Source organism: Pseudonaja textilis, chromosome 3 (assembly GCF_049901715.1).
Source record: "Pseudonaja textilis isolate UNSWEBS1 chromosome 3, rPseTex1.2, whole genome shotgun sequence".
NCBI classification, from domain to species: domain Eukaryota; kingdom Metazoa; phylum Chordata; class Lepidosauria; order Squamata; family Elapidae; genus Pseudonaja; species Pseudonaja textilis.
The window spans coordinates 28,867,113-28,886,484 of record NC_141992.1 but is presented as its reverse complement, the minus strand read 5'-3'; the positions used below and the strand labels follow the sequence as shown (position 1 = coordinate 28,886,484).

At 34.2% G+C, this 19,372-nt stretch overlaps 1 protein-coding gene across 2 annotated transcripts in view; it reads right to left on the bottom strand.

Annotated features, from left to right (window-relative positions):
* Window positions 1-19,372, bottom strand: part of PTPRT (protein tyrosine phosphatase receptor type T) — a 678,367-nt gene that overhangs the window by 67,508 nt on the left and 591,487 nt on the right. For both annotated transcript variants that reach the window (XM_087929083.1, XM_087929084.1), the window contains one exon: window positions 11,032-11,177. In XM_087929083.1, the coding sequence (XP_087785209.1) occupies window positions 11,032-11,177 (146 nt within the window). The remainder of the gene's footprint in view (window positions 1-11,031; window positions 11,178-19,372) is intronic.

The window sequence follows — 19,372 nt, the reverse complement described above, 5'->3', positions numbered from 1 at the left end:
ATGGGAACAATAAATTTCATGCCAGGATATTTTTATCCTGACTCAAGTGTGAGCAGCACTTGGGGAAAGAGAGGGACTGCAATGTAGAATGTGACTATTTTAAGGATCAATATTAAGGCAGGGTTAATTATTAAGTATTTCAATTATATAACTAATATATGCAAAATCTCTTTTTCTATTTTCTCAGATCAACTAACTGAATGGAGATGCTAGGGAATCCAACATCAGCTATTTCTTTAATGTGCATATGGATTGAAATCTCTTTTTTTTTCCTTAAATTGAATCCGTTTAGATGAGGTCTCACTGGTCCTTTACACATTATAAAAAATAGAGTAACACTTGTGAATTTTTATGCTTTAGAGCAATAAAAGAAGATGAAACTGTTTTTAGGGAGAGGAGCAGGAGTTCTTCACTGAAAATCTCTAGGCAATCTTATGTTGGATGTATATTTATGTATATATGCATATGTATGTATTTGTGTATATGTGTTATTCTTAAAGCTGTACAATACAATTTTAATCTACATTCTAACATTTCTAGCCATAATTTTATGTCCTGAATTAGTAAAGGATGATAGGATGGAAAGAATTTAAAAAATAAAAATAAAGAAAAGACAGTAAGACCTGAGAGTTAAACTATATGTATTATGGAATAAATAGGTAGAACAATGTTGATATTTTCTCTCTTTCTCTTTTATTGTTCTATAGCTGTCATGGAAGGGAAAGATAGGTCAATTGCTACATGCTCCTGAATATATTTTTCTCATTATTGTCTAAAATTAAAGGATAATTAAAGGACAGAAAACATCCTCTGAAAAGAAAGTTATAGCCCAAATATAAAAGGTGTGTCACTGCACTTTTCAGAATTTAATCAGCAATGCAAATGTGTGTGTGTGTGTGTGTGTGTGTGTGTGTGTGTGTGTGTGTGTGGTATTCAGCTTTGTTCGGGTATTTTCCCACATCATTATAGTTGTGCTTTTAAAGTTGTAGCAATGTTTTGGCAGAATCTCATCTGCCATCATCAGGCTTCTGTATTGTGTTCATCTGTGAGTCAGACTTTCACAGCCATTTCTGTTTTAAATTTGGCACAGCAGTAGGCTAGCACACACACACACATATTCACTTGTGTACATCCATTGCTATGGCTAAAGACTGAACACAGGAGTAGGAAACTAAGCACTTATTTATTCAATTAACAAGTCTAACATCATTGCTAATGATAATGACTCTGAACAGAGGGGATTTTCAAGGGTTATTAGTTTTCCAGGCTAGATTTACTTTCTCAATTCATCTTTCTTTATCCTATTTTCCATTAACTCCCTTTAATAGAGAAGGAGATATCTTTATAAGTATACCATACCCACTGGACTTACTATCCTTAATTTTCTACTGTTGCACTGAATTCCACCTGTTTTACAACTGGCATCTCCATAGTCTGTACATTTTTATGAATTTTGCTTAAAAACATTGCAAGCTACCATTACAAGAGGGAACTATCAAAAATAATATATAGACTTACTAAAGCATATTCAAAGCCACTGGATACATCATTATTCAAAATTATTCAATTTAGCATGTTCAAGTGGAATTATTATTTCCTATGCCTAGATTAAATGTTCTTTTGGTCTCTGGCAATTTTTTTCAGTTTTATAGGTGCTAGCTGGTACATTCTGGGAATTGAAGTTTACACATTTTAAAGTTACCAAGTTTGGAAAATACTGCTATTTATCATTGGCCAACCAGCTACTCCTGCAGCAGTATTTTATTATTTAAAGAAAGAAAAAAGAAATAGATGATGACAATCTGAATTAGCTATTAAAAATATATTATAAATATCTATAAGAATACAAATATAAGACACCTTATATTCAATATAAATGACAATACACAGGCATATGGATCTTACAGTGAAGTACTGTTTCTGCTTAAACTGTATTAACAAACATTAAAAAAATCATCTTCCAAATTTTTGCTGTTTTAACTTGTGCTACTAAAAGTGATGATGGAATGTTCTAAATAAGTACTATTTCCAAGTAACACAAACAACTTTGTCCAAGCTACATTCAAACATTTTAAAATGTAATAAAAATTCTTTCCCAAGGAATAGAAGAGAATATGTCTGGATCCTTTGCAGAGAAAATCTGAATGCGGATCTTTCAGTCTCAGCCAAATTTTTCACACCAGTTCTAAATAATCACTTTCTGGTATTATAAGCAAAGCTGAGTCTCTGTTTTGTAAAGTAAACAGCAACAAAACATAGTAAACCATATGCTTTTTGCTCACAGATAATCTCTGAATTCAAGCAAGACACCTTTGCCCTCGGAAGTTGTGGGAGTGCCATCACTTGAGCCTTTCAAGAAGAGATTGGACTGCCATTTGTCAGAAACGGTGTAGGGTCTCCAGCTTGGGCAAGGGGTTAGAGTAGATGACCTACAAGGTCCCTTCCAACTCTGATTATCTGTTATCTGTTAAGACATGTACTCAAGTTTTCTGTAAGTAACACTAGATATGTATCTACTATTTCTAAGATGTCTAAGTTCATGAGATATTCTGAAAATCATTTTTGCCATCTCTTGGGATATATTGTTTGCAAATTAACAATAATAAGTTACTGTTTCTAATCAATTAGAAGATTAGAAAATGAGTTTAAATTTCTTCAATTTTTCTCTGCCATTTCACTTCTATATAAACAAAGGAAAATATATATTAAAATTATTTACAGTCACTTATATTTGCTATATACTGTAGATGTTTTTTTTTTAAAAAAAAGTTAGTTGAAAGTTTAACAGACTCCATCTACTAGTGTAACAGAAAGTAAACTACTGTTAACAGAAAGTTTTCATGTTTACCAGTCACTGGGTTTCTACTTCATACTGAATGCTGCTTTTAAAACATACTACAATTATATATAACATGTCAGTATGTTGGTGAATATTATAAGTAAAACACCCATGCCTTTCTATTTACAATGGTGCTGAATACCTAGATGCTTATTATTATGGTATGTCACACAGTCAGCCAGATGTTTAGATTGGATTTGGCTTTTCATCCATTTTATAACTTTTCCTAAGAACCTGGGACACATAGATGTTATTATTTGATGATGTCAAAAGAATTGTCACAGGATGTAAGCAGTTCCAAGTAAAACTGCCTTGTGCAATTGACTGATGGTGATTTTGTCAATGCTGATAGTGTTTATGTGGTTCTCCATTTGTTTTGGACTAAGGCACCTATTACTATTGGTACTATATTGCTTTCTGTTGCCACACAACTTTCTGTTTTATGATTTCCTCTGGTTCCTCTTCATCTATTTTGCTGTCTCTAAATATTATTATTAATAATAATTAAGCAGATAGCTACTCAACTCATACACCGTGACTCTGGGCAGTATATGAACATAACAAACATTGGTTTTCCAATAACAACCTATTATCTGATCTTCTGTAAATCACAGACTCTAACAGTTTTACAGTTTTAAAAAAGAACCCAAATTCTTAACTTTTCTCAAGATAATATAAATCTGGTGAGATTAGAAGGGTGTGCACAGTGCAGAAGCATGACAACAGTAAGATTAAGGTCTGTTCAGAAAATCCAAGTTCTGCCATTAAAAAAAAGTGTGTGTTGAATATAACAAGCAAGTTATATTTTGGAACTCTTCATTAATTGTTACAGCTCATACAGATTTTAATATGATAAGCCTATCATATCCATTTATATTTTTATTCTGTTAGTCTTGGCAAGTGTGTAACATGAGAAGACATCCTTTCCACAAAATAAATTATTTTTGAAGTGATGTTTACAATGGATTTAATTATACACACATCCAAACTCACTCTTCTGAAATAAAAAGGTTGTCATTTATTTGACATTTCTTAAGCAAAGTTCCAGAATATCTCATATTACTTTTTGTGTTATCCTAGTGGTAAAGAAAATGCTTATAAAATTGGCTTCCCAAATGTCTTTCTTTTCATTTAGCTATTAGGTGACAAATTGTTTACTTCATGGTAGACAATTTGTCATACTTCCTGATTATGGTAATATGCTAATATAAAATAATTCCTCCTTTGCGAAGTGGACAGGAATGGTCAGCTATCATACTACTGATTTAATGCAAGGTTTTATTTGTTTCTTTTACCAAAAATATTGCTAGCTAATTAATTAATTAAGAGATCAAATTAGTGGGAACTTGCTTTCTGAGACTATTGATGAATAAAGGGAACAATCTAATATTAAAGAAGCATATAAATAAAACAAAACAGAACTTCAGCTGGGAAGGAGGCTCATTCAATTTCATTGTATACACGATGTACATTGACAATGAAGGTTTGAACTTTGAACTTCATTTTTTGCTTAATCCCCTATGAACAATTTGTTTCTGAGAAAACACCATCCTTCTGTTTAGGTTTTCTGGCTTACAATCTACTATTGGTTATTTGTTCACCTTTAACCTGAAGATATAGTTTACTTGTCACCCCTTTTTTAAAATGCCTCTGGCATCTGGACCTGGACACAACTGTCAAAATCAATGAGAAAGTAACATGATTCCATGATATAATTTCATGTTGCCAAAATCTGAATTTTGTAACATCCTTCACAAAATTCAGAAATTCAAAATTCATTTGACTTCCTGCTATATCTTTATTTTCTGGTTTTATCATTTAGTTTGTTAGTTTCTGAGCTGTGTTTAGGTATTTCCCAGGTAGAATGTTCTTTTTATTTAAAATAAGCAATTTATTTTATCATCCTTCATGACTTTCCTTCTAGACCTTATATCAAATGGACTATGGATTAGTTAATATCCTATAAATGAACTTTTGCATGATATTCTAATTTTTCAAGTTTAACCTGTACGTATAGATAGATATTATATACAATATGTTATATATGATAGTAATTATATCAGGGGTGGGATTCAAATTTCTTAAGAACTGGTTCTGTGGGTGTGGCCTAATTTGTGGGTGTGGCTTGGTGGTTATGTGACTCGGTGGGCGTGGCTTGCTGGCTGGTGTGGCTTGGTGGTCACGTGACTGGGTGAGTCAAAAGATAAAAACTCACTTGAACAATACTGTTGGAGTGGGGTTGGATTAGATGACCTCTGAGGTCCCTTCCAGCCCTGGATTGCTGTTCTGTTTCAAAACATTCTCTGAAGCTGCATCTAGTGACAGGGTTTGTGGTCCTTCCTTCCTCTCCTTTTTCTTTCCCTCCCTCTCTCCCTCTATCCATCCGTCCATCCATCCATCCATATCTCATTCACATTCCTTTCCCTTCCCTCCCTTTCTTTCTTTCTCCCATCCCTCCCTCTTTCTTTTTCTTCTTCCTTTTAAGAGGAAGGAAGGAAGGAAGAAATAAAGGAAAAGAAAGGGAGAGAGAGAGAGAGAAAGGAAGGAAGAAGGAAGGAAGGAAGGAAGGAAGGAAGGAAGGAAGGAAGGAAGGAGAGTTACCATGCATCTCTATGCTATTCATGGTATATTTACTTTCTACTTAAACCAGGGTCCCTAAACTTGGTAGCTTTAAGACTTGTGGCTGGAGTATTCTGGGAGATGAAGTCCACAAGTCTTATAGTTGCCAAGTTTGAAGACCTCTGACTTAAATCTTAGTACAACACCCAGATATTTAAAGCCATTAAACATCTTGGATTAATCTTGAAACTTGTTGCATGCTTGTACTTAAACAGAAAGAATTTTGTTTTAACACATATGGCTTCAATTCCAAAGCTACTTTTTATGAAGACCAAGTGAAGAAAAGGAGATTGGAAACAAAGCAAAGGTTAACCTCATTCTCTCTAACCCTTTCTAAATGGCAAGTAGAAGTGAGCCATTTTATTACAAAGAATTTACCACTATCTTCAAATTAAAGAGTTGCCTTCCAACAACAAAAAGCACAAGTTTGCAAACTGCCTGAATAGCAACACACCACGTGTATATTAAATATCGAACCACATAGTGGAACAGAGAAAATATTTGTGAGAAATATTTACTGTGTTTTTGCTTGTCAAATTTAAAAGGCCGTTGGACTCCATAAAGGTTGTGACAGCAATAGAAGTAATGATGTAACCATGAAGCAGCAGCTAGGCAAACTGCTGAATAGTGTGGATTATGCTTTGGAAATTGTGTAATGTATGGTCTGAAATTGAGCAAAGTGAATAAGACCTAAATGTAAACTGTTCTCTACAAAATCCATTCTGAATTTACCACACTAAGCCTGGCATGAAAAAGCAGAGCAATTTACTAATTTTGAAGAGCAGAACATGGAATAAAGAAAGAAGATTGGCTCCAGCAGTTTTAGGAGACTGCATAGTTTTGTTTACCTAGAACATTACCAAGGCAGTAATCAATTCTGTATTAGCTCCAAATGTTATTTTGGCAAAACATTGAATCCAGGCATACTGGATAACTGCATGCTCCCAGGAGGCTGCAGGGAGGCCTCCTAAGCCCCAAAATGGGGCCTAGCCAGCCTCCCTGGAGCCTCCTAGGAGGGGCATGATATTTTCAGCCTAGCAAGCCTCCTAGGAACAAAACTGGGGGTGGCACTGGACACCCCCCCCCCCATGTGCCATTTTTGCTCCCAGCAGGCTCCCCTACACTTACCTGGGAGCCAGATGGGCCTTGTGGGGACTCCTGGGAGGTGAGGGGAGGGGTGGGCAGGGCCAGCTGTTCTTCAGAACTACTGGTTCACTGAACTGGATGTAAAATTAACATCCGGTTCATGTGAACTGGCTCGAACTGGTAGAATCCCACTTCTGAATTATATATCTTATATGATATATAAAAACCCTGTGGTTGCTATTGGATACCTATAACAGAATGTTTTCAAAAAAGAATTATAGTTAAAGAATTATATAATATTATTATGTTATAATATGTATAATATATATGAATTTATATATATAGCACCAGTTACATAAGACAGGGATCCACCAACAATTCTACCAGCCTGGATAAGCAGGAAGATCTTCAGTGAGAACTTAAACATTTTAAGTCAAAGTTACCCACTTTCACTCTGTGTTTTTTTGCAGGAAAATTTGGCGGCTATCTTGATTCTGTTGTACAGCTCTACTTCAAAAGAGATGCAAGAAAAAAAGTTTAGAATGTATTTCAGTGGGTTCCTTGAAACTACTATGTTTGCTGGCACTTTACAGGCAGTTACCTGACACTTTACAGGCACTTCCCTACAATTTTCATTTTTCAAAATCAACAAATAAAAGAGCTACAGTTATTGGAATGCTTGCCAATTATGTCCAACTGTAGCATATTTTATCAAATTCAGAATTAAACCTTGCATCATTCTGAATTGAATCCTGCAATTGAATCTATTCCGCATGTATGCATTATTAAGCATGCTCATGTGGTGCCTGAGAAGGGATAAAATGTGTTTGTCTTTATGGTGTCTCCCAATTCAGCTTAGGTCCACTTTTCAAGTCCCACTTCAAGATTCAAATCCATATAAATCAGGAATATTATAGCAAAGAGCATAGAATTACTCAATTATCCTGAGGCTGTGGAATAGTCTTTCCTTTGAGGTCTATAATAAATTAGAAGAGCTACAAAATATGACTTTTTTCCTCGAATTGGTCCTCTTTCAGATTTTTTTTTTTTTTTGCATATCTTTGCCACTGAGTATAATCAAAATATATGTGAGTCCTGTGGGTTTATAGAAGGGACCCTGATTATGCAGAAAGTATAACAATGAAACTCTGATAATATTTAGCAGGGAAGTTATTCAAAATAAATTCCTTCTCAGTCCAAAAAGAAGTCTTGTGCTAATTAATATGTACTGTAAATATTGCTTTAATAAATGTATTGTTGGAAACAAGTCCCCCCTGACATATCAATAATGAAAATTTGATTTTAGAAAGTCTCCTGACTACCTATGGCTTTGAGGTCCTCTTCTACCCCTAGCAATATGAAAAACCACTGTCCAACAGCAACATCTTATGCACTCATCTCTCATGATAGATCATTTTTGCCCTGATTGTCCTACTTATACAGGTGCCAGAAAGCAGTGCTAAATTTATAATGCTTTCTGACAGCATGGCTTTCAATGTTCAATCAAAAATCCACATTCCTCCATTTTAACATAATGTCTTTCCATGGATTAAAATAGATTGTTTCCATTCAAAGAAAAACTGTCTTCTTCCCAACTGGATATATCTTAACAAGCAACCTGAGGTTCCTGAGGAATGTTCATAGCTTAACTTGATATTCTAACATTCTGTCAGTCATCTTTTTCTTTTACTATTCTCTCAGCTGTGAATATGGTGTATCCACAATGTCCTATGGCTTACTTCTGTCACACTTTCTTTAGTCCTGCATGACAGCTCATCAGTAGGGTGTCAGCAGAGAAATGCCTACATGCTGAATATGTCATTAGTGCATCATTGCTCAAAGGAAGCCAGACTACATGAACCTGTTTTGTAAGAAGCCTGCAGAATATCTTCTAAATTAGACACAATAGAAATTTAAAGATTTTTTTCCCTCTCTGCAGTTCTCTTTATGGATCTAATACTAGTATCTATTTGTTCTATAAGGTATCTGATAAATCACAGTCCCTTCATGGAATACAATGTAACAAACTTTAATTCAATATATTCCAGATACTTATATGATTTTTCTTGCCTAAAGATATGTTAGCTATACTTGTAGATAAAGTAGCTGTTTGTACACTTCCCTCTTATTTCTCAGTAATTCTGCTGTGCTTTTAACCTGATGATTCCTCATCTAGATGTGCAGTGATTATTTTTTTTTGAAAAAAAATTCAGAATGGATGAAAATGTTGCTTTGAAAATACTGAGTTCTATGAATTGTAATTTAAAGCTTGAATTTCTCTTCATTGTCATCAAGAGGAAAATGAAATGGTCTTAAGCCTTTTTCTTCTCAGTACAACAGTAGGAGAAAAAAAACAGGGAAGGTTATATCTACCTATGTAAAGCTATCTCCCTCTGATGTTCTGTTTTAATATATTTTTATTAAAAATTTAATTATAATAGTAAAAATTAATGCAAACTAAACAGAAAGAGAAGTGAATGGAAAGAAGAAAAAGTGCAGAAAAAAGAAAAAGAAAGAAAAAGAAAAGAAATACAGTATATAAAAAAGTGATTTTCTACCATCATCACAACAAGCACACATAAATTTTATAATTCTTCATACTATAAGCTTAAACAGGTATTTCTTCATCCTATATCCCATCCATTATTTATAAACAAATCCATAAATCATCCATAAAACTGTTGAATTCTGGTGACAGCAAAAAGTTCCTAATATTCTGAGGTTCTCGCGGGTATTTGTATGTGGATCTTTGGTTGTTCGGGTTTTCTCCCGCGTAAGATTGGAAGTATCTAGGCAACGTTTCGATGAAGTCTCATTCACCATCTTCAGGCTTCTGTCTTCGGCTCTGTGCTTCTCAGAGTGATCGAAACGTTGCCTAGATACTTCGAATCTTACGCGGGAGAAAACCCGAACAACCAAAGGATCCATATATATATATATATGTGTGTGTGTGTGTGTGTGTGTGTGTGTGTGTGTGTGTATCTTTGTGGATCTTCACTCTGAGAAGCACAGAGCCGAAGACAGAAGCCTGAAGATGATGAATGAGACTTCATCGAAACATTGCCTAGGTACTGCCAATCTTACGCGGGAGAAAACCCCAATAACCAAAGATCTACATACAAATACCCGCGAGAACCTCAGAAAACACACACACACACACACACACACACACACACACACACACACACACATATATATATATATATATATATATATATATATATATATATATAGTCTTTTTGTAACCTTGATCAGTTAAACCAAGTTATATTCCTTCCTTTTACTTCTACAAGACTCACTTTTTTAATTCAATAAAATATTAATGTATCTATTTTTCTTTCATTAAAAACTTTTAGACATAATCTATTCATAGAAGCAGACATAACAGTGATAATGTTGATATTGTAGTTACTAACTTCTGATTCCATTCTTCAAAACAAAAAAAATTATTTATATTCCACCATTATATTCCATTAATATTTCCAGTTTTGTTTTGTAACACTTTATAAATCCCAGTATTAACCAACACAACACTTGTGTTTTTCCTTCTGTTTTAAATCTTTACTCCCCTCTAGAGCCCAATTTCTAAAACTAACATTTATCTTTTGTTTTGATTTGCAGTTCCCAATATAGCCAGAATCAATCTGATTCCCACGAGAAGCTGTTTATTTGTATAGTTAATTCTAATTTATAGTAAGTCAGAATAGAGCTGGAAGAGACCTCAGAGGTCTTCTAGTCCAACCCTTTGCTCAAGCAGGAGATCCTATACCATTTCAGACAGGTGGCTATCCAGCCTTTTCTATGCAAAATATAATAACGCAGAATATTTTTAGGTTGCTCTTGAATCAGGGCAATACTTCTGGTTTTCTTTTTATTGGTAAATGTGTTCAGCATAATTAGGATGTTCAGGTTTGTTTGTGTTTCTAGTTTCAAAAATGTAGAAATGCACTGCACTGGCTTTTGACAAAAAGTCAAAAAAAAAAAAAAAGAAGGTTCCAGGGAGAATGCTTTGGGGATTTCCAGTATTTTTATTTATTTATATTCCACCATTATTATTTTTATAAATAAGTCAAGGGGTGAACATACCTAATACTCCTTGCACCTCCTATTTTCCCTGCAACAACCCTGTGAAGCAGGTTGAATTGAGGGAGAGAATAATTAGCCCAAAGTCATCAAGCCAATTTTCAAGTCTAAGGTGGGGTTAGAACTCTCAGCCTCATAACCTGGTACCTCAATCACTGGACTAAACTGGCTGACATTGAAGGTTGTCTGCATCTGCTTTGAACTGGGATTACAACCGTCAGGAAGTTCTCTTCTTGCTTCAAACAGTTAGAACAGAAGGACATAAATAATATTAAGGGTTTTTGTCCTTAATCCTTAACTTCATACCTTAACTTTTTGCTTGTTTACTTCAGTGGCGTGCAAGTCATTTAATTACCAAAATCTTCCTGAGCATGAGCATACCATCATGAAAATGTGGAACTTACTGAATCCATTAACATCTTGACAGCCTGAAATGAAAGTGTCTTCATTGTGAGCAGCGCTTTTTGTAGCACTCTTGTCTGAAGCAGCAACGGGTCCCATTTCTCGTTGACTGCTGCTTTGGGTTTCTTTTTGTTTCTTGGCTAGTTTCCTTCAAAGTGTTTGGAAGAGGGAAGAAATTGGAATTAGTTTCCTTCATAAATTAAAAGAAATTGAAATAAAACCAAGTCAACTATTATATATTATGTATATAACTATTATGTATATATACTATAGTATATACAACATGCAACTATAGTATATACAACATGCAGAGTTGTCCTAAAAGTGCTTTTTAAAGAGGCAATTGGACGTTCTGATTTTTCTTTGAAGACGTTTCACTCTTTCATCCAAAAGAAACTCTGAGTTGAAGAAGCTTCTTGGATGAGAAGAAAAACGTCTTCAAGTAAAAACCAGAAAGTCCGGTTGCCTCTTGAAAAAACATCTTTGGGACAACCATGACCTGAATAACTGAGAATCTCCATAGACAACAAGCAGGGTTGTTGCAAATATGAGGATGCATTTTGATACATCTCCATTTGCAAGAGTTAACAATGGAGAGTGGATATGAAAGTAGCAATGGAGTATCATGGAACTTAACAGCAGTCAAAAATTGGGTCAAGGAAAAAGGAGCACAATCAAATGGCACAGCAATGGTATCATATCAAGCAATTATATAAGCCTTATCATGGAAGCTCTTTTGATAATTTTGTCTCTGGTCAAGTATACTGTCCCTTAGAAATGCTGTCAGCCCCTACTCCAACTGGAAAAACAATCTGTCTGCTGAGTAAAATATGTTTGTGTGAGACCTTGATCCTCTAAATTTTTGCCAGTCTCCAAGAAAAAATATGGTAATAATGAGGCATTGATATGAGAAAAACAGCTGTATTTTTATTTTCCATAGATGAATGACAAAGTTTACCCTGATTAACTTTTGAACTTAAGTATATTTAAATTTATGTTAAACCTTGTATATAATTTAAAAAATCTAAAGTTCCATCCTTGGTCTATCAGTCTAGGTCACTTATAGTCCAATACCACCTATAAAATACTGATAATTGAATTATGTTTTTCTTACATGTGTTCAATTTCTAACCACTTAGAGGTTAGAAACCGTACTGTTTCCACATTTTTCTGATATACTGAAAGATACTGCAAATTAATTGTCTCCTTAATTTAAGACAAAAATAAGTTTTGTAGTAAGTTTTTACAAAGATATGCCATTAAAATTTGTACTAACATCTTGCTGTTGGCTCAAAAAGAATCAAGCCTTCCAAATGAACAATAAGAAAAACTGCTATTTGTGACTCCGAAATACAAACACTTACAAAATGTTACTCTTAAAGTATCTCATACATTGTAAGGATCTAGAAACTAACTTTGAAGCAGAACTAGGAAAATTAACATTGTAGTGAACTCTTGTCTTCTAATGCTACTATCTCCTTTTCTATCCCAAAGGATGCATTGACAAAGTGAAGTATTGGTGCCAATGATATTGAGATGGGAGATACAATTTCAACCTATAATTTCATCTATGAACCCATTCTCTACTTCCCTTTGTATCTCCTAATATTGTACCAACAAAGAAACTTCTGGCTGCCATTTTGAATTCTTCCTGTATGTCAAATTTCTTATTTCACAATCGATAATAATTATAATTTGGATACAGATAAAATGGCATCACCATACTCTTTTAAATTAAAGGAGGGTTGAAATTGACATTTGGATAAGGTATTACTAGAAATCTGATGAGTCCCATACCCAGGAAAGAAACACTTCTGAGTCCCAAAAGGTATCAGTAACTTCTTTTCTACACTGGTATTGGCTTCTGCCTGATCTGTTCAAAGATGGAAGCAGGGACAAGAAAAAGGAAAAAAAAGAATGCCTTTGAGTCCCTTGTCATTAGGACTTAATAGTGATATAATTGGGCAAAGAGGAGTGGGACTGATCATCACTCATTTGAAGCAGGTATTATGCAATTTAAATATTTGCAATGCTATTTAAGATGTTACTTTAAAATTAGATATTAGATATTGCCTAATTAATATTAGGATTTTTATTTTTTAAAATATCAGGATGATGCAGATAATGCACAAAATTCCTAATGAATGAATGAATGAACATTTGCAATATTGATGTAGGTTAATCTATATATCCTGCTGTAATACTGTTCATGATGTAAGGACAGAGGAAAATTAACTTATGGGACATTAAACTATCACATTTTATGCATTTGTATAGAGATTTGCAAGATTTAGAAATGAATAAGCAAATGACAGGACACCAGCTCCACTTCAGAAACAGGAAAAATTAATTCAGAACTCCTAAGTATAAATTTTGAGAGAAATTTCAAAGGAACTCTGGAACACAGACACCTCACTAGCATAGGATTAATAAATCTTATACATGCTCATTACATCCTGACATAATATCTGCCAAGTTGAAAATGAGTGTGTACTAGTACAAACCGTATGATACAGAATTTCTGCTTAGGAATTTGTTCTAATGTTGGAAGTGGGTCTTAAAAAACAAATATGTGTACATTTTGTTATGGCTTCATTATTCTGCAATGATTAATGAAATGCACAACATGATCCATTTCATGACAGTGTAGATGTGCGATGTGAGCAATTAATCTTTCACCATATAAGTACTAGTGAATGGGTTTCACAGTCTGCTGGAAAAGTATCATTAATATTGACACAGAATGAACTTGTGTGCAGAGGCATGTCTTCTGTGAAAAGATATGAGGCTGTATACACACATCATATTCCCCCATGGTTAACTTACCTATGGCTTTTGGAAATAACCCAATTTTCTGGGTTTACTGTAGTGTAAACTAAACATTGCACAATAAATTATACCTAGGGGAACCTATGGGACTAATTCATCTGGCAAGTACTACTTTTGCACTGGGTAATAAAAATATGGTATTTTCCACTTTATGCAGTTCAAAGTAAACACAAAGCGTTAATACAGAAATAAAAAATAATAATATTATTAGTAGGGGGCCAAAAGTCCATGTGCATAATGCTAAGTAATAACCCCAAAGGTCTACTTGATTTTATACAATTCTAAATAAATAATAATAAATATTATAAAAAAATAAATATCATAATATATAACTAATAATAGGTTCAGCAATATATTGTAGAAACTAGCTAAATAATTGCCCAACCTATGCAGAAGTAGCATTCTAGATTGTTAATAGAATGCAGCTATATAAACTTAATTATTAGAGTTCCTTTGATTTCTCAGTCAAAATGTAATCTGAGATGATGAGCATTTTAAGTTACTGAAATTAGCCAATATTGATATACTATTGTGGGGCATAAACAATGACGAATATTGCTTATAAAAATACATTTAAGTGATATATTGCAATAAATGCCTATACTAATTCCATTTCTTTAAAGAATTTATTTATTTATAATTCAATTTATGTGGCTGCCCATCTAAACTCTGGATGGTGAACAAAATGAAATATAGCACTGCTTTACTGAGGGAACTCAGAAAAAGTCCATCCTTCCATATCATATGGTATCTGTGGAAACCATCAGCGGTACTTTTAACTCCATGTAGGGCCTTATAGATGGTAACCTTCACTGTAATAGCACATGGAAGCCATGCCATTCACATACCAGTAATTATATAAGGAAGGCATGAGTAACTATGAACAGTGCCTGTTGATCTAAGAATAGATGCTACTGTTGCACAAGATGCATTTGTGTGAAAACTATCATGGTCACAGCTGCCACTTTCTCCTCAAGTAGGATTCACATTTCACAGCAACTTTCTTGTCTCATTCAGCGTTAATGATGGAAAATCACTTGAACTAAAACTATTTCTTCCCATCCAAACTTTTTCAGTCTACAGACCATTACCATGGGGCAGAGATATTCCACTAAGATATACTAATGCTTAATTTCATGCCAATAAATTATTCACCCAGCAGTTTCCTATAGATATTAAATAGGAGCAGGTAAAGAGTAAAATTCTGAGCTATTCTGAATTGTAGAACTGAATCTTGCCTTTCCTATCAACACTGACTGGAATCAGCCTCAAAGGAAGGTGGAAAAACACTGAAGAATTGTGTTTCCCACACTCAACTCTTTCAGCTGGCCCAACTAGGTACCATCATTGATATTAAAAGCAGCCAAGAGATGAAGAAGGGCTAGGATTGATATATTTCCCTATCCTGAGCCTGTTAAATTATTAAATACAATTGTTTCTTTACTTTGCAATAGCCGTATCATATAGTTTTGAATTTGAATGGCCCACAAAAATAGATTCAAAGCAGTGGTGGGATTAAATTTTTTTTATTACTGTTTCTGTGGGCATGAGTTGGTGGGCTTGGCAGGGGAAGAATACTGTAAAATCTCCAGTCAGAGGTGGTATTTGCCAGTTCTCCAAACTAGTCAAAATTTCCGCTACTGGTTCTTCAGAACTGGTCAGAACCTGCTGAATATCACCTCTGATTCAAAGTTTTATCTGCAGTAAAATAATTCAAAATTACCTTGCTGCTTTTTAAATGACAGAGGAAATCCTGAAACACTACTCTGGATTTAGAAATTAAGAAAAAAAATTAGGATAATGCATGTCCTTTATCTAGATTACATATCACACAATAACCTGATATGCCAATGTAATGATTCAAAGTAGCAGGAACTTATAATTTGTTTTCTGAGGTTCTCGCGGGTATTTGTATGTGGATCTTTGGTTATTCAGGTTTTCTCCTGCGTAAGATTGGAAGTATCTAGGCAACATTTCGATGAAGTCTCATACATCATCTTCAGGCTTTTGTCTTCAGCTCTGTGCTTCTCAGAGTGAAGCAGAATTCACTCTGAGAAGCACAGAGCCGAAGACCCAAGCCTGAAGATGATGAATGAGACTTCATCGAAACGTTGCCTAGATACTTCCAATCTTACGTGGGAGAAAACCCGAATAACCAAAGATCAACTTATAATTTGCTTATGTATTGAAGAAACCTAATGAAGCAATTTAAACCATTAGAGTGGGACATTAATGCTGCAACATCACAGAAGGTAGGACCAAATGACCTTTTTATAACATTTTAACAGGCCTAAAACAGATTTAAAATAAAGTAAGCATTTAGCCTATTGAAGACTTATTTTGCTCCTTATTTCAACTTAAAAATGTTGGTTTAAGAAAATAAGAAGGGCCTTGTTAGATCAGATGCCTGGCCCATCTAGATCAGCAATCTGTTTTCATAGCCAACCCACCAACTGTACAAAGAAGCCCACTAGTCTTCTAGATGACTTTCAGAGGCAGTCACACTGCCATCAAGGCTTAGCAGCCATGAATCCCCATGACCTCCATGAATTGTTGGAACCAATTCCACAATTTTTTATATGTTGTATTTTAAAAAGCATGTCCTTGTTTCATTTTTCCAGAATTCAATCACATTGCATTGATCTCTAATTCTAATATTTTGGGAAGGGAAAAACAGCTTTTTCTTGTCCACTTTATGCCCATCTTGCTTAGTTTTGTACACCTTAATCATGCCCTCGTCATTTGCTTCTTTCTAGACTAAAAGTCCCAAGTACCTCATTTTTTTTTCTTATAGGTAAGCTATTCTGATTATCTAATAGGAAAACTAAGAACTGATTAGCTTAGTTGCTCTCTTGAAACTTCTCTAGTTCTCTTATATCCTTTTTTTGAGGTGTGCTGACAAGAACTGCATACAATATTTCAGGTGCATCATTGATTGACATAAAGGCATTATGATGTTGGCAAACTGTCTTTCCTCATTAATGACTGTTAGCTCTGATCCCATTAATTTATATGAGTAGTTAGGGTTTGGGGTACCAAATATATATCACTTTAGCCTTGCTCACACTGAATGACATCTGACATTTTGACACGCACTCTGCTAATGTGCAGAGATTCTGTTAGAGCTCTTCAAAATCCTTTATTGTTTTTACTACTCTGAACAATTTAGTATCCTTAGTAAAGTTGGTGATTTCACCAGTCGTGCTCAATTCCAGGACACCTATAAAGTATCTTTAAAAAGCACTTATCTTGGGGCAGAACCCTGGGGGAACTCCACTAGTTACGTTCTTCCACTGTGAAAAGTGTCAAGGAAAAAAAAGATAAAATTTAAAGTATTGAATGTGAGTTTTGACCTGTCAGTGTTTTGAGCTGTCTTTTGAGTGACAGAAGAATTTATCTGAAATGCTTACCTTCCACAAAGAAAGCAATTCAAATGCTATTTCTAAAGTCATGACAAGCTGTATCAGTGATAATTCATGTTCCCTTCCTTGACCAGTTTCTCAAAAGCACAATTGAAGCATCAAGGAAAAGTAACTTTCATCACATTAGTGTCAATCCTTTACAGATCATAGGCTTATGTAATATGAAATTCTGAAGAATTTCACCTGCCAGTTATCATACATAGTGTGTATATGTTTTGGTCATTACAGAAATGACAAGGTGAATGGTGAAGAAAAAATTCCCAGATGACTTTCAGAAGATAATGCAACCAGTGGCTGCTGAGATAAAAGTCATAGAAAAATCCTTATGTTAACTATTTTCATACATGGATTGCATTTTGTTGACAAACAGTAAAACTAGAATGTAATATATTAAAAGGACTTTTAGGCAAAAAGTGATAGAAGCCTCTTTGAAACCTCCTTAACATCTAATAAGTACTGGATTTTCAGATTATAAAATGACTACAATTATATAACATCTGAGATATATCTTTAAATTCTGTTCAAATATCTACTTTGATTTCATCTTTGAACCAGATAGTGAGTGCCATGTCAGTGTTTGACCAGGGTGACAGGATTTGGAATCCCTCAGAGAGTATCTTAAAGCTTTGAAGTAAATCTAGACCAACCATCTAGATCTGGCTTTATCTATCAAAAGAGAATGTACTGAGGTAAAATGTAAAATCCCTTGGAGGACAGGAAGAGTAACCATAAAATAACTAAATAAATGAAAAAGAACAAGTACTCACAAAGAAACCCAAATCATATTTAAATCCTTAAAAAGATATGAAATAATTCCTGCTGAACATCCTAAATTTACATGAGTAAGACAAGCAAGAGAGTGTTACAAAGAAGCCGAATTCCTCTGGGCCATAACAGGTTCACAAAGTCACAAAGGCAGCAAATCCAACTCTGTATGGTAAAATTGTCTAGGTAACTGTCAATAGGAAACCTTGTGATTTAATGATAAGGAGTCAGCATAATCATATTTTCCAAATGCAAAGCTTCTAAAATTATTGCAGTTGTACAGTGTTCTTTCCATTCATTGCAAAGATTTGACTTGAGAAATTTATCTGCACTTTTAAAACGTATAAAAATGCTACAACAGCAATTCTTGTGGAATTATATTCTTAAAATGCAAGGAGAAACAATATTTTATTTATTTTCTATATTTGACAGATTCAACACGTAAATGATGACATTTCACAAAATAGTTGATACAATTTATCCAAATGATTGTATTTGAATCACTTCTTTTAACAATTCTATTACTTTATGTATGAGATTGCAGTGGAAACCAAATATATGCTTTGAAATATGATATTAAGCATGCAGAAGTTTGCATATAATCCCTGGGTATTCATTTTGCACATGTGAAAGTTTCAAAAGAATATTCAACAATATTCTGTCAGAGAGATAAAACTAGAAGAGAAACCTAAAACCTAGCTTACTGTATAAGCATAGTGAATGTTTTCCCTTAGTAGGTGAATAGCACTCCCCCAATAGCAAACAATGTAAAACTTGTAGCATAAAGAAAAATCTAAAGCTGTTTAAGCCACTTTAAAACTAGTCACTGTCTGAATGATGTACTAGTTCACAATACTATTAATTTCTACAATTTCTATTTTATTTCTACATTATTAGAAAAGCAGGATACAAGACTTAAACATTACAGGCCATCTGTAACCAGAGCAAAGAGAGTAAAATCATATTTTTCCCTTAAGTTCAGTCAGGTCCAATTCTCAGAGACCGTTTGGACAAGTCCTTGCAGTTGTCTTGGCAAGTTTTTTTTTTTTCAGAAGTGATTTGCCACGTCCTCCTTCTTACTGCCGAAAAAAACTAACTGGTCCAAGATCACCCAGCTGGCCTTATGCCTAAAGTGGAACATGAACTAAGGATTCCAAAGCAGAGGGATTTTATGATAAGCAAACTGATTTGGATAAGATTTTGATGGGTACTGATGAAAAGGTGATTAAAAAACTGTATGGTTATTTATTGCAAATTAAGCTTGAGGAAGAACAAGTTAAAGAAACTATGATTGCGTGGGGGAGGAACTTTGGATATGGGATTGATT